Below are 17,500 nucleotides of genomic sequence, written 5' to 3'. Positions count from 1 at the left end.
TATAACCATTCACACAGTACTGTTAATGTAACTTTTATAACAATATAACCATTCACACAGTACTGTTAATGTAACCTTTATAACAATATAACCATTCACACAATACTGTTAATGTAACCTTTATAACAATATAACCATTCACACAGTACTGTTAATGTAACTTTTATAACAATATAACCATTCACACAGTACTGTTAATGTAACTTTTATAACAATATAACCATTCACACAGTACTGTTAATGTAACTTTTATAACAATATAACCATTCTCACAGTACTGTTAATGTAACTTTTATAACAATATAACCATTCACACAGTACTGTTAATGTAACCTTTATAACAATATAACCATTCACACAGTACTGTTAATGTAACCTTTATAACAATATAACCATTCACACAGTACTGTTAATGTAACTTTTATAACAATATAACCATTCACACAGTACTGTTAATGTAACTTTTATAACAATATAACCATTCACACAGTACTGTTAATGTAACCTTTATAACAATATAACCATTCACACAATACTGTTAATGTAACCTTTATAAAAATATAACCATTCACACAGTACTGTTAATGTAACTTTTATAACAATATAACCATTCACACAGTACTGTGACCTATAAGCCTTTGTATGATGTAAAAAAGTAAAAGAACAATCTAAGCTGAGTTTGAGAAAACTAAAGAAAAACTAAAGAAAGGCACATGCTGTTCCCCGTGTGTCAGGTGGAACTGGACCCTAACTCGGGGATCTTCATCACTCTTAACCCTGCTGGCAAAGGTTACGGAGGGCGACAGAAACTTCCAGATAATCTCAAACAGTTGTTCCGACCCGTCGCCATGTCCAGTCCAGATAACGAGCTCATTGCTGAGGTCATCCTTTACTCCGAAGGCTTTAAGGAAGGCAGAGAGCTTGGCCGCAAGCTTGTGGCTATATTTAACCTGGCCAGGTACACACAGGCCTGACAATGTCTGTTCTTTCTTCGAGTGCTTATACATCTGTATGTGTGTTTTCCAGTAGCACGTATGTGTGTGTGCGTGTGTGTGTGCGTGTGTGTGAGTGTGTATGAGTATGTGTGTGTGCATGTGTGTGAGTGAGAGAGAGAGAGAGACAGTGTGTGTGTGTGTGTGAGAGAGAGAGAGTGTGTTTCTTTTTTGCACAGTCAAATCTCTTTCATCATTTTCCTGTGTGTGTGTGTGTGTATGTGCCTGTGTGTGTGTGTGTGTATGTGCCTGTGTGTGTGTGTGTGTGTGTGCGTGTGTGCGTGCATGTCTGTGTCTGTGTCTGTGTGTGTGTGCATGCGTCTGCGTGTGTGTGTGTGTGTGTATGTGCGTGTGCATGCCTGTGTGTGTGTGTGTGTGTGTGTATGTAGGGAGCTGCTTTCTCCTCAGCAGCACTATGACTGGGGTTTACGGGCCCTGAAGACGGTTCTGAAGGGCTGTGGCAGTCTGCTCCAACTCCAGAGGAGAAATGACAGCAAAAAGGGCAAGATTCTGTCTTCCCCCTGTCTGCCTCTCTTTTTCTTCCACCTGTCTGCCTCTCTTTTTCTTCCCCCTGTCTGCCTCTCTTTTTCTTCCCCCTGTCTGCCTCTCTTTTTCTTCCACCTGTCTGCCTCTCTTTTTCTTCCCCCTGTCTGCCTCTCTTTTTCTTCCCCCTGTCTGCCTCCCTTTTTCTTCCACCTGTCTGCCTCTCTTTTTCTTCCCCCTGTCTGCCTCTCTTTATGAAGCTTCATACAGAGAGCTGTACAAACTATAATTATTGATAACCTTTTGTTCGTTAAACTATTTGAATAAACAGATTTATGAAGCTTCATACAGAGAGCTGTACAAACTATAATTATTGTCTCCACTTATCCCTTTGATTCTCAAAATCTGTCTCCCGCTGTCTCTGTCCTGTAGTTAGGGAGAGTCATTTGGTGGTTCAGGCTCTGAGGCTGAACACGATGTCCAAGCTGACGTTTGCTGACAGCAGTCGTTTTGATGCTCTGGTGCGTGATGTGTTTCCTGGCGTGGATTTCAAGGATGTGGAGTACGAGAATTTGAGCTCGGCCCTGCGGGCTGTGTATGAGGAAGCTCACCTGGAACTCATCCCCAGTCAGGTACACACCTCAATATTTACCCCTCCACATTTACACATCTCCAGTCAGGTACACACCTCAATATTTACCCCTCCACATTTACACGTCCCAAGTCAGGTACACACCTCAATATTTACCCCTCCACATTTACACATCTCCAGTCAGGTATTTACCCCTCCACATTTACACATCTCCAGTCAGGTACACACCTCAATATTTACCCCTCCACATTTACACATCTCCAGTCAGGTACACACCTCAATATTTACCCCTCCACATTTACACATCCCCAGTCAGGTACACACCTCAGTATTTACCCCTCCACATTTACACATCCCCAGTCAGGTACACACCTCAGTATTTACCCCTCCACATTTACACATCTCCAGTCAGGTACACACCTCAGTATTTACCCCTCCACATTTACACATCCCCAGTCAGGTACACACCTCAGTATTTACCCCTCCACATTTACACATCTCCAGTCAGGTATTTACCCCTCCACATTTACACATCTCCAGTCAGGTACACACCTCAATATTTACCCCTCCACATTTACACATCTCCAGTCAGGTACACACCTCAATATTTACCCCTCCACATTTACACATCCCCAGTCAGGTACACACCTCAGTATTTACCCCTCCACATTTACACATCCCCAGTCAGGTACACACCTCAGTATTTACCCCTCCACATTTACACATCTCCAGTCAGGTACACACCTCAGTATTTACCCCTCCACATTTACACATCCCCAGTCAGGTACACACCTCAGTATTTACCCCTCCACATTTACACATCTCCAGTCAGGTACACACCTCAGTATTTACCCCTCCACATTTACACATCCCCAGTCAGGTACACACCTCAGTATTTACCCCTCCACATTTACACATCTCCAGTCAGGTATTTACCCCTCCACATTTACACGTCCCCAGTCAGGTACACATCTCAGTATTTACCCCTCCAGATTTATGTCCCATGACAGGACATTTAGGACAAGTGCATTTGACATTAGAATAGACTGATATGTAAATATGTAAATGGCTGTGGAGTTGTGAACAGATGTCTCCAGATGAAAAATGTTTCAGAGGTGATGTGTAAATATGTAAACAGATGAAGGTGGTGGAATTGATAAGTAAATGTGTAAATGGTCCTTTAGATGAAAAAGGCCGTGGAGTTGTATGAACAGCTGCGACAGAGAATGGGTGTGGTTATCGTTGGTCCGAGCGGAGCGGGGAAGTCCACTCTGTGGCGTATGCTGCGTGCAGCGTTGGTTCGAATGGGTCGTGTGGTTAAACAATACACCATGAACCCCAAAGCCATGCCACGGCATCAGCTACTGGGCCACATCGATATGGACACACGCGAGTGGTCCGACGGCGTCCTCACCTCCAGTGCCAGACAGGTGGTCCGAGAGCCCCAGGGTAAGAACCGCCACATTCACAGTATTTACCAGCCAAATAATTACATAGCAATTTATATATCTGCTAACCATGTACGTTTCTGATTATATACCTTCACACCTGATTATGTACATCAGACATTTATATACCCGATTGCGTATACTCCAAACATTTATAAAACTGATTATATTCATGTCACAATCGTACATGCCCAATAATTTACAGATCAAATATTTACCCATCTTCTTATTTACCCACCAAATATTTACATATCTGATTATTTACCTGCCAACTGTTTACATATCTGATCATTTACCTGCCAACTGTTTACATATCGGATCATTTATGTACTTATTTAGTATCTATCAAACATTTGCATGCCCAGTTATGTACCTGCCAAACATTTACATGGTGAATTATAAACCTGACAATCAGAACTGAGAACAAACAATCAGAATAAACATTTGTATTCCTGCCTCTGCCTGTTGTGCATAATGGTCACTGTGGAGTCTTCCTCGTGAAAGAGGAAACAGATTTTTTAAAATAATATTTTTGACATTTTTTGTGGTGGAATGTTATGTAGCTGTTAATTTCCTGAAAATCTGTGTGCAGAGGTGAGCTCCTGGATCGTGTGTGATGGAGATATTGACCCAGAGTGGATCGAGTCTCTCAATTCAGTGTTGGATGATAACAGGCTACTGACCATGCCCAGTGGAGAGAGAATCCAGTTCGGCCCAAATGTCAACTTTGTGTTTGAGACTCATGATCTGAGCTGTGCGTCCCCAGCCACAGTATCACGAATGGGCATGATCTTTCTCAGGTAACACTACGCTAATCCGCTCCACATTAACATTACAGGCTCTAAACCCAGCTACACAGCACTAAACCCAGCTACACAACACTAAAACCAGTCATACAACACTAAACCCAGCTACACAACACTAAACCCAGTCATACAACACTAAACCCAGTCATACAACACTAAACCCAGCTACACAGCACTAAACCCAGCTACACAACACTAAACCCAGCTACACAACACTAAACCCAGCTATACAACACTAAACCCAGTCATACAACACTAAACCCAGCTACACAGCACTAAACCCAGCTACACAACACTAAACCCAGCTACACAACACTAAACCCAGCTATACAACACTAAACCCAGTCATACAACACTAAACCCAGCTACACAGCACTAAACCCAACTACACAACACTAAACCCAGCTACACAACACTAAACCCAGTCATACAACACTAAACCCAGTCATACAACACTAAACCAGCTACACAACACTAAACCCAGCTATACAACACTAAACCCAGTCATACAACACTAAACCCAGCTACACAGCACTAAACCCAACTACACAACACTAAACCCAGCTACACAACACTAAACCCAGCTATACAACACTAAACCCAGTCATACAACACTAAACCCAGCTACACAGCACTAAACCCAACTACACAACACTAAACCCAGCTACACAACACTAAACCCAGCTACACAGCACTGAACCCAGTCATACAACACTAAACCCAGCTACACAACACTAAACCCAGCTACACAACACTAAAACCAGTCATACAACACTAAACCCAGCTACACAACACTAAACCCAGTCATACAACACTAAACCCAGCTATACAACACTAAACCCAGTCATACAACACCAAACCCAGTCATATAACACTAAACCCAGCTACACAACACTAAACCCGGCTATACAACACTAAACCCAGTCATACAACACTAAACCCAGTCATACAACACTAAACCCAGTCATACAACACTAAACCCAGCTACACAACACTAAACCCAGCTATACAACACTAAACCCAGTCATACAACACTAAACCCAGCTACACAGCACTAAACCCAACTACACAACACTAAACCCAGCTACACAACACTAAACCCAGCTACACAGCACTAAACCCAGTCATACAACACTAAACCTAGCTACACAACACTAAACCCAGCTATACAACACTAAACCCAGTCATACAACACCAAACCCAGCTACACAGCACTAAACCCAGTCATACAACACTAAACCCAGCTACACAACACTAAACCCAGCTATACAACACTAAACCCAGTCATACAACACCAAACCCAGTCATATAACACTAAACCCAGTCATACAACACTAAACCCAGCTACACAACACTAAACCCAGCTACACAACACTAAACCCAGCTACACAGCACTAAACCCAGCTACACAGCACTAAACCCAGTCATACAACACTAAACCCAGCTACACAACACTAAAACCCAGTCATACAACACTAAACCCAGACATACAACACTAAACCCAGCTACACAACACTATACCCAGCTACACAACACTAAACCCGTTCATACAACACTAAACCCAGCTACACAACACTAAACCCAGCTATACAACACTAAACCCAGTCATACAACACTAAACCCAGCTACACAGCACTAAACCCAACTACACAACACTAAACCCAGCTACACAACACTAAACCCAGCTACACAGCACTAAACCCAGTCATACAACACTAAACCCAGCTACACAACACTAAACCCAGCTACACAACACTAAACCCGGCTATACAACACTAAGCCCAGACATACAACACTAAACCCAGCTACACAACACTAAACCCAGCTACACAGCACTAAACCCAGCTACACAACACTAAACCCAGTCATACAACACTAAACCCAGCTACACAACACTAAACCCAGCTATACAACACTAAACCCAGCTACACAACACTAAACCCGTTCATACAACACTAAACCCAGCTACACAACACTAAACCCAGCTATACAACACTAAACCCAGTCATACAACACTAAACCCAGCTACACAGCACTAAACCCAACTACACAACACTAAACCCAGCTACACAACACTAAACCCAGCTATACAACACTAAACCCAGCTATACAACACTAAACCCAGTCATACAACACTAAACCCAGTCATACAACACTAAACCCAACTACACAACACTAAACCCAGCTACACAACACTAAACCCAGCTACACAGCACTAAACCCAGCTACACAGCACTAAACCCAGCTACACAACACTAAACCCAGCTACACAACACTAAACCCAGTCATACAACACTAAACCCAGCTACACAACACTAAACCCGGCTATACAACACTAAACCCAGACATACAACACTAAACCCAGCTAAACAACACTAAACCCAGCTACACAACACTAAACCCAGCTACACAACACTAAACCCAGCTATACAATGCTAACACTAAATCAGTTTGACAGGCACTAAACCCAGCTATATAACACTAACCGTAAATCAGTTTGACAGGCACTAAACCCAGCTATACAACACTAACACTAAATCAGTTTGACAGACACTAAACCCAGCTATATAACACTAACACTAAATCAGTTTGACAGACACTAAACCCAGCTATATAACACTAACACTAAATCAGTTTGACAGGCACTAAACCCAGCTATACAACACTAACACTAAATCAGTTTGACAGACACTAAACCCAGCTATATAACACTAACACTAAATCAGTTTGACAGACACTAAACCCAGCTATATAACACTAACACTAAATCAGTTTGACAGACACTAAACCCAGCTATACAACACTAACACTAAATCAGTTTGACAGGCACTAAACCAGCTATATAACACTAACACTAAATCAGTTTGACAGGCACTAAACCCAGTTATACAACACTAAACCCAGCTATATAACACCAACACTAAACCCAGCTATATAACACTAACACTAAATCAGTTTGACAGGCACTAAACCCAGCTATGCATCACTAATACTAAATCAGTTTGACAGACACTAAACCCAGTTATATAACACTAATACTAAATCAATTTGACAGACACTAAACCCAGCTATACAACACTAACACTAAATCAGTTTGACAGACACTAAACCCAGCTATACAACACTAACACTAAATCAGTTTGACTGGCACTAAACCCAGCTATGCAACACTAACACTAAATCAGTTTGACAGACACTAAACCCAGCTATACAACACTAACACTAAATCAGTTTGACAGGCACTAAACCCAGTTATATCACACTAACACTAAATCAGTTTGACAGGCACTAAACCCAGCTATATAAACTGACACTAAATCAGTTTGACAGGCACTAAACCCAGTTATATAACACTAACACTAAATCAGTTTGACAGGCACTAAACCCAGCTATATAAACTAACACTAAATCAGTTTGACAGGCACTAAACCCAGCTATATAACACTAACACTAAATCAGTTTGACAGACACTAAACCCAGCTAAATAACACTAACACTAAATCAATTTGACTGGCACTAAACCCAGTTATATAACACTAACACTAAATCAGTTTGACAGGCACTAAACCCAGCTATATAGCACTAACACTAAATCAGTTTGACAGACACTAAACCCAGCTATACAACACTAACACTAAATCAGTTTGACAGACACTAAACCCAGTTATATAACACTAACACTAAATCAGTTTGACAGGCACTAAACCCAGTTATATGACACTAATACTAAATCAGTTTGACAGACAGTAAACCCAGCTATACAACACTTAACCCAGCTATATAACACCAACACTAAACCCAGCTATATAACACTAACACTAAATCAGTTTGACAGGCACTAAACTCAGTTATATAACACTAACACTAAATCAGTTTGACTGGCACTAAACCCAGCTATATAACACTAACACTAAATCAGTTTGACAGGCACTAAACCCAGTTATATAACACTAACACTAAATCAGTTTGACAGGCACTAAACCCAGTTATATAACACTAAACCCTGCTATATAACACCAACACTAAATCAGTTTGACAGGCACTAAACCCAGTTATATAACACTAACACTAAATCAGTTTGACAGGCACTAAACCCAGTTATATAACACCAACACTAAATCAGTTTGACAGGCACTAAACCCAGTTATATAACACTAACACTAAATCAGTTTGACAGACACTAAACCCAGCTATATAACACTAACACTAAATCAGTTTGACAGACACTAAACCCAGCTATATAACACTAACACTAAATCAGTTTGACAGACACTAAACCCAGTTATACAACACTAAACCCAGCTACACAACACCAAACCCAGTCATATAACACTAAACCCAGTCATACAACACTAAACCCAGCTACACAACACTAAACCCAGCTACACAACACTAAACCCAGCTACACAGCACTAAACCCAGCTACACAGCACTAAACCCAGTCATACAACACTAAACCCAGCTACACAACACTAAAACCCAGTCATACAACACTAAACCCAGACATACAACACTAAACCCAGCTACACAACACTATACCCAGCTACACAACACTAAACCCGTTCATACAACACTAAACCCAGCTACACAACACTAAACCCAGCTATACAACACTAAACCCAGTCATACAACACTAAACCCAGCTACACAGCACTAAACCCAACTACACAACACTAAACCCAGCTACACAACACTAAACCCAGCTACACAGCACTAAACCCAGTCATACAACACTAAACCCAGCTACACAACACTAAACCCAGCTACACAACACTAAACCCGGCTATACAACACTAAGCCCAGACATACAACACTAAACCCAGCTACACAACACTAAACCCAGCTACACAGCACTAAACCCAGCTACACAACACTAAACCCAGTCATACAACACTAAACCCAGCTACACAACACTAAACCCAGCTATACAACACTAAACCCAGCTACACAACACTAAACCCGTTCATACAACACTAAACCCAGCTACACAACACTAAACCCAGCTATACAACACTAAACCCAGTCATACAACACTAAACCCAGCTACACAGCACTAAACCCAACTACACAACACTAAACCCAGCTACACAACACTAAACCCAGCTATACAACACTAAACCCAGCTATACAACACTAAACCCAGTCATACAACACTAAACCCAGTCATACAACACTAAACCCAACTACACAACACTAAACCCAGCTACACAACACTAAACCCAGCTACACAGCACTAAACCCAGCTACACAGCACTAAAACCAGTCATACAAGACTAAACCCAGCTACACAACACTAAACCCAGTCATACAACACTAAACCCAGCTACACAACACTAAACCCGGCTATACAACACTAAACCCAGACATACAACACTAAACCCAGCTAAACAACACTAAACCCAGCTACACAACACTAAACCCAGCTACACAACACTAAACCCAGCTATACAATGCTAACACTAAATCAGTTTGACAGGCACTAAACCCAGCTATATAACACTAACCGTAAATCAGTTTGACAGGCACTAAACCCAGCTATACAACACTAACACTAAATCAGTTTGACAGACACTAAACCCAGCTATATAACACTAACACTAAATCAGTTTGACAGACACTAAACCCAGCTATATAACACTAACACTAAATCAGTTTGACAGGCACTAAACCCAGCTATACAACACTAACACTAAATCAGTTTGACAGACACTAAACCCAGCTATATAACACTAACACTAAATCAGTTTGACAGACACTAAACCCAGCTATATAACACTAACACTAAATCAGTTTGACAGACACTAAACCCAGCTATACAACACTAACACTAAATCAGTTTGACAGGCACTAAACCAGCTATATAACACTAACACTAAATCAGTTTGACAGGCACTAAACCCAGTTATACAACACTAAACCCAGCTATATAACACCAACACTAAACCCAGCTATATAACACTAACACTAAATCAGTTTGACAGGCACTAAACCCAGCTATGCATCACTAATACTAAATCAGTTTGACAGACACTAAACCCAGTTATATAACACTAATACTAAATCAATTTGACAGACACTAAACCCAGCTATACAACACTAACACTAAATCAGTTTGACAGACACTAAACCCAGCTATATAACACTAACACTAAATCAGTTTGACTGGCACTAAACCCAGCTATGCAACACTAACACTAAATCAGTTTGACAGACACTAAACCCAGCTATACAACACTAACACTAAATCAGTTTGACAGGCACTAAACCCAGTTATATCACACTAACACTAAATCAGTTTGACAGGCACTAAACCCAGCTATATAAACTGACACTAAATCAGTTTGACAGGCACTAAACCCAGTTATATAACACTAACACTAAATCAGTTTGACAGGCACTAAACCCAGCTATATAAACTAACACTAAATCAGTTTGACAGGCACTAAACCCAGCTATATAACAATAACACTAAAGCAGTTTGACAGACACTAAACCCAGCTAAATAACACTAACACTAAATCAATTTGACTGGCACTAAACCCAGTTATATAACACTAACACTAAATCAGTTTGACAGGCACTAAACCCAGCTATATAGCACTAACACTAAATCAGTTTGACAGACACTAAACCCAGCTATACAACACTAACACTAAATCAGTTTGACAGACACTAAACCCAGTTATATAACACTAACACTAAATCAGTTTGACAGGCACTAAACCCAGTTATATGACACTAATACTAAATCAGTTTGACAGACAGTAAACCCAGCTATACAACACTTAACCCAGCTATATAACACCAACACTAAACCCAGCTATATAACACTAACACTAAATCAGTTTGACAGGCACTAAACTCAGTTATATAACACTAACACTAAATCAGTTTGACTGGCACTAAACCCAGCTATATAACACTAACACTAAATCAGTTTGACAGGCACTAAACCCAGTTATATAACACTAACACTAAATCAGTTTGACAGGCACTAAACCCAGTTATATAACACTAAACCCTGCTATATAACACCAACACTAAATCAGTTTGACAGGCACTAAACCCAGTTATATAACACTAACACTAAATCAGTTTGACAGGCACTAAACCCAGTTATATAACACCAACACTAAATCAGTTTGACAGGCACTAAACCCAGTTATATAACACTAACACTAAATCAATTTGACAGGCACTAAACCAGCTATATAACACTAACACTAAATCAGTTTGACAGGCACCAAACCCAGTCATACAACACTAACCCTAAATCAGTTTGACAGGCACTAAACCCAGTTATATAACACTAACCCTAAATCAGTTTGACTGGCACTAAACCCAGTTATATAACACTAACACTAAATCAGTTTGACTGGCACTAAACCCAGTTATATAACACTAACACTAAATCAGTTTGTCAGGCACTAAACCCAGTTATATAACACTAACACTAAATCAGTTTGACAGGCACTAAACCCAGTTATATAACACTAACACTAAATCAGTTTGACTGGCACTAAACCCAGCTATATAACACTAACACTAAATCAGTTTGACAGTCACTAAACCCAGTTATATAACACTAACACTAAATCAGTTTGTCAGGCACTAAACCCAGTTATATAACACTAAACCCTGCTATATAACACCAACACTAAATCAGTTTGACAGGCACTAAACCCAGTTATATAACACTAACACTAAATCAGTTTGACAGGCACTAAACCCAGTTATATAACACTAACACTAAATCAGTTTGACAGGCACTAAACCCCATCATACAACACTAACCCTAAATCAGTTTGACAGGCACTAAACCCAGTTATATAACACTAACACTAAATCAGTTTGACAGGCACTAAACCCAGCTATACATCACTAACCCTAAATCAGTTTGACAGGCACTAAACCCAGTTATATAACACTAACACTAAATCATTTTGACAGGCACTAAACCCAGTTATATAACACTAACACTAAATCAGTTTGACAGGCACTAAACCCAGTTATATAACACTAATACTAAATCAGTTTGACAGGCACTAAACCCAGTTATATAACACTAACACTAAATCAGTTTGACAGGCACTAAACCCAGTTATATAACACTAACACTAAATCAGTTTGACTGGCACTAAACCCAGCTATATAACACTAACACTAAATCAGTTTGACAGGCACTAAACCCAGTTATATAACACTAACACTAAATCAGTTTGTCAGGCACTAAACCCAGTTATATAACACTAAACCCTGCTATATAACCAACACTAAATCAGTTTGACAGGCACTAAACCCAGTTATATAACACTAACACTAAATCAGTTTGACAGGCACTAAACCCAGTCATACAACACTAACCCTAAATCAGTTTGACAGGCACTAAACCCAGTTATATAACACTAACACTAAATCAGTTTGACAGGCACTAAACCCAGCTATACATCACTAACCCTAAATCAGTTTGACAGGCACTAAACCCAGTTATATAACACTAACCCTAAATCAGTTTGACAGGCACTAAACCCAGTTATATAACACTAACACTAAATCAGTTTGACTGGCACTAAACCCAGTTATATAACACTAACACTAAATCAGTTTGACAGGCACCAAACCCAGTTATATAACACTAACACTAAATCAGTTTGACAGGCACCAAACCCAGTCATACAACACTAACCCTAAATCAGTTTGACAGGCACTAAACCCAGTTATATAACACTAACACTAAATCAGTTTGACAGGCACTAAACCCAGTTATATAACACTAACACTAAATCAGTTTGACAGGCACTAAACCCAGTTATATAACACTAACACTAAATCAGTTTGACTGGCACTAAACCCAGCTATATAACACTAACACTAAATCAGTTTGACAGGCACTAAACCCAGTTATATAACACTAACACTAAATCAGTTTGTCAGGCACTAAACCCAGTTATATAACACTAAACCCTGCTATATAACACCAACACTAAATCAGTTTGACAGGCACTAAACCCAGTTATATAACACTAACACTAAATCAGTTTGACAGGCACTAAACCCAGTCATACAACACTAACCCTAAATCAGTTTGACAGGCACTAAACCCAGTTATATAACACTAACACTAAATCAGTTTGACTGGCACTAAACCCAGCTATATAACACTAACACTAGATCAGTTTGACAGGCACTAAACCCAGTTATATAATACTAACACTAAATCAGTTTGTCAGGCACTAAACCCAGTTATATAACACTAAACCCTGCTATATAACACCAACACTAAATCAGTTTGACAGGCACTAAACCCAGTTATATAACACTAACACTAAATCAGTTTGACAGGCACTAAACCCAGTCATACAACACTAACCCTAAATCAGTTTGACAGGCACTAAACCCAGTTATATAACACTAACACTAAATCAGTTTGACAGGCACTAAACCCAGCTATACATCACTAACCCTAAATCAGTTTGACAGGCACTAAACCCAGTTATATAACACTAACCCTAAATCAGTTTGACAGGCACTAAACCCAGTTATATAACACTAACACTAAATCAGTTTGACTGGCACTAAACCCAGTTATATAACACTAACACTAAATCAGTTTGACAGGCACTAAACCAGCTATATAACACTAACACTAAATCAGTTTGACAGGCACTAAACCCAGCTATACAACACTGAACCCAGCTATATAACACCAACACTAAACCCAGCTATATAACACTAACACTAAATCAGTTTGACAGGCACTAAACCCAGTTATATAACACTAACACTAAATCAGTTTGACAGGCACTAAACCCAGTTATATAACACTAACACTACATTAACAATAGAGATTAAACGGAGAACAGTCACAGTCTTTTGCTGCAGGATTAAAAAATCAGCTAAAACAGGAACAGCTCTATGCAAACCCACCCAGTCCATGTCCATATCACCTGCAACCCCGCCTTATCCCCGCCTTGACCCCGCCTTAACCCGGCCTTAACCCCGCCTCTGTAAAATAGCCATTCTTTTCTACATGTATGTGGCACTTTTGGTTAATTCTTGTGGGTATTTGTTTGTGTGTGTGTGTGTTTTGTGCTGTAGTGATGAGGATACTGATGTTAATTCTCTGGTGAAGTCATGGTTGAGGAGCCAGCCAGAGGAGATCAGGGGGAACCTGGAGAGCTGGCTTGGGGATTACTTTGACAGAGCTCTGGACTGGGTCCTCAAACAAGTCAGACACATTACTCATCTTTCTTACCTTCATTTACACTTCACCACATCACTCACTTCTCAAATACTAAAGCTCTCCCCCTCTCTCTCTCTGTCTGCGTCCTTCCTTATAGAATGACTTTGTGGTGGAGACCAGTCTTGTTGGCACGGTGATGAATGGTTTGTCTCATCTGAGTGGTGTGCGTGAACGTGGTCAGTTTGTGGTTGGACTCATCAGGGGACTGGGCGGAAACCTCAGTCTCAAATTACGCCAGGAGTTTGCCAAAGAGGTCAGCACAGCACACACTTAACACTTAACACTGTTAACCCACTGTCAGTCTTAACACTGTTAACCCACTGTCAGTCTTAACACTGTTAACCCACTGTCAGTCTTAACTCAACACTGTTAACCTACTGTCAGTCTTAACTCAACACTGTTAACCCACTGTCAGTCTTAACACTGTTAACCCACTGTCAGTCTTAACTCAACAGTGCTAACATACTGTGTGTGTGTGTTCGTGTGTGTGTGCGTGTGCGTGCGGGTGCATGTGCATGTGTGTGTGTGTGTGTGTGTGTATGTCTGTATCTGTGTGTGTGTGTGTGTGAGACTCATAGCTTTTGCAAAGACATGTTTTTCAGGGACACATTAGTCCTTTAGAACAGCCAAGGATAAACTGAAGGGCCCTGACTCTGTTGTATGGTCCTGTGTTGTGTAGATTGACCAGTGTGTGTGATCTACATCTGCTCTCAGGTTCTGAGTTGGGCCAGAGAAAGTCCGCCGGACCCTCGGAAACCACTCAACACCTTCTATGATGTGAATTCGGGTCGTTTGGCGGCTTACCAGCCAGAGCAGTCTGATGTGTTGAGTGTTGAGGATTTAAACAATCTGCAGAAACTCCCTGTCATTCTGACTCCAGACATGCAGAGGGCGCTAGACTTCTTCTCAGCCTGGCTGTGCTTTGACAACAAACAGCCTTTCTTATTGGTTGGACCAGAGGGCTGTGGAAAAGGGTGGGACAACACTCTCCTACCCACCAAACAGTTTATTGATGTATTCATGCAGCATGACATCACAGCACTATTCACCAATACGAGCTTTGTTCCTCACTTCCTGTTTTACTTGACTAATTGTTCACACACACACACACATACACACACACACACACACACACACACACGCATTCACATGCATGCAGGCGCATAGATACGCACACACACACACACACAGACACACAGACACACATAAAATATGAATAAGGCTGTTGTTATCTGTGTTACTATGTGATTTTATTGCTTAATGTGTATGTGTGGGCGTGTGTGTGTGCGTGTGTGTGTGTGTGTTGCAGGATGCTGCTGCGACATGCGTTCTCCAGTCTGCGGTCCACACAGGTTGCTGTGGTCCACTGTAGTGCCCAGACCTCATCTCATCACGTCCTACAGAAACTGACTCAGACCTGCCTGCTCCTCAGTTCCAACGTGGGCCGTCTGTACCGGCCCAAGGACTGTGAGCACCTGGTACTTTACCTCAAAGACATAAACCTTCCCAAACCAGACAAATGGGGCACCAGCAGCCTCATCGCCTTCCTCCAACAGGTACCACAAACATTCGCCACTTTCTCATGTCATCCACACACCCCTACAGTCTGTCCTACGGCTGTGTTTTACTTTCTTAATAAAACTTCCTGTCGCTCTTGGCAGTCATTAAATTACACTGACAGTCGTTAAAGTATATTGACAGTCGTTAAAGTACACTGACAGTCATTAAAGTACACTGACAGTCGTTAAAGTATATTGACAGTCGTTAAAGTACACTGACAGTCATTAAATTACACTGACAGTCATTAAATTACACTGACAGTCATTAAAGTACACTGACAGTCGTTAAAGTATATTGACAGTCGTTAAAGTACACTGACAGTCGTAAAATTATATTGACAGGCGTTAAATTATATTGACAGGCGTTAAAGTACACTGACAGCCGTTAAATTACACTGACAGTCGTTAAATTACACTGTCAGTTATTAAATTACACTGACAGTCATTAAAGTACACTGACAGTCATTAAATTACACTGACAGTCATTAAAGTACACTGACAGTCGTTAAAGTATATTGACAGTCGTTAAAGTACACTGACAGTCATAAAATTATATTGACAGGCGTTAAAGTACACTGACAGCCATTAAATTACACTGACAGTCGTTAAATTACACTGGCAGTCGTTAAATTACACTGGCAGTTGTTAAATTACATTGACAGTCGTTAAATTACATTGACAGGCATTAAATTATATTGACAGTCGTGATGATTTTACAGCAGTGATATGGTGGTGATATGATAGTGTCATGGTAGTGATATGGTAGTGACGTGGTAGTGTTATGGTAGTGTCATGGTAGTGTCGTGGTAGTGTTGTGGTAGTGTTGTGGTAGTGTTGTGGTAGTGTTGTGGTAGTGTTATGGTAGTGATATGGTAATGTTGTGGTAGTGTTATGGTAGTGTTATGGTAGTGTCATGGTAGTGTCGTGGTAGTGTTTTGGTAGTGTCGTGGTAGTGTTATGGTAGTGTCATGGTAGTGTCGTGGTAGTGTCCTGGTAGTGTCCTGGTAGTGTCCTGGTAGTGTCGTGGTAGTGTTATGGTAGTGTTCTGGTAGTGTTGTGATAGTGTCATGGTAGTGTTGTGGTAGTGTCATGGTAGTATTATGGTAGTGTTGTGGTAGTGTCGTGGTAGTGTCCTGGTAGTGTTATGGTAGTGTCATGGTAGTGTCATGGTAGTGTTGTGGTAGTGTCGTGGTAGTGTTATGGTAGTGTCGTGGTAGTGTTATGGTAGTGTCGTGGTAGTGTCCTGGTAGTGTCGTGGTAGTGTTATGGTAGTGTTCTGGTAGTGTTATGGTAGTGTTGTGGTAGTGTCATGGTAGTGTTGTGGTAGTGTTGTGGTAATGTTATGGTAGTGTCATGGTAGTGTCGTGGTAGTGTTAT

The 17,500-nt window shown here is 40.7% G+C and overlaps 1 protein-coding gene across 1 annotated transcript in view; it reads left to right on the top strand.

Moving 5' to 3' along the window:
- The window catches only part of dync2h1 (dynein cytoplasmic 2 heavy chain 1), a 163,782-nt gene that overhangs the window by 44,639 nt on the left and 101,643 nt on the right, over positions 1–17,500 (top strand). Inside the window, exons 35-43 of the mRNA XM_030776669.1 lie at positions 735–958; positions 1,382–1,494; positions 1,908–2,107; positions 3,252–3,516; positions 4,108–4,315; positions 14,420–14,549; positions 14,662–14,817; positions 15,279–15,538; positions 15,874–16,120. Of these exons, the coding sequence (XP_030632529.1) occupies positions 735–958; positions 1,382–1,494; positions 1,908–2,107; positions 3,252–3,516; positions 4,108–4,315; positions 14,420–14,549; positions 14,662–14,817; positions 15,279–15,538; positions 15,874–16,120 (1,803 nt within the window). The remainder of the gene's footprint in view (positions 1–734; positions 959–1,381; positions 1,495–1,907; positions 2,108–3,251; positions 3,517–4,107; positions 4,316–14,419; positions 14,550–14,661; positions 14,818–15,278; positions 15,539–15,873; positions 16,121–17,500) is intronic.

This window comes from Chanos chanos, chromosome 6 (assembly GCF_902362185.1).
Source record: "Chanos chanos chromosome 6, fChaCha1.1, whole genome shotgun sequence".
Lineage (NCBI taxonomy): Eukaryota > Metazoa > Chordata > Actinopteri > Gonorynchiformes > Chanidae > Chanos > Chanos chanos.
Note: the sequence above shows the minus strand (reverse complement) of the source record. Positions and strands in the feature narration are given on the sequence as shown.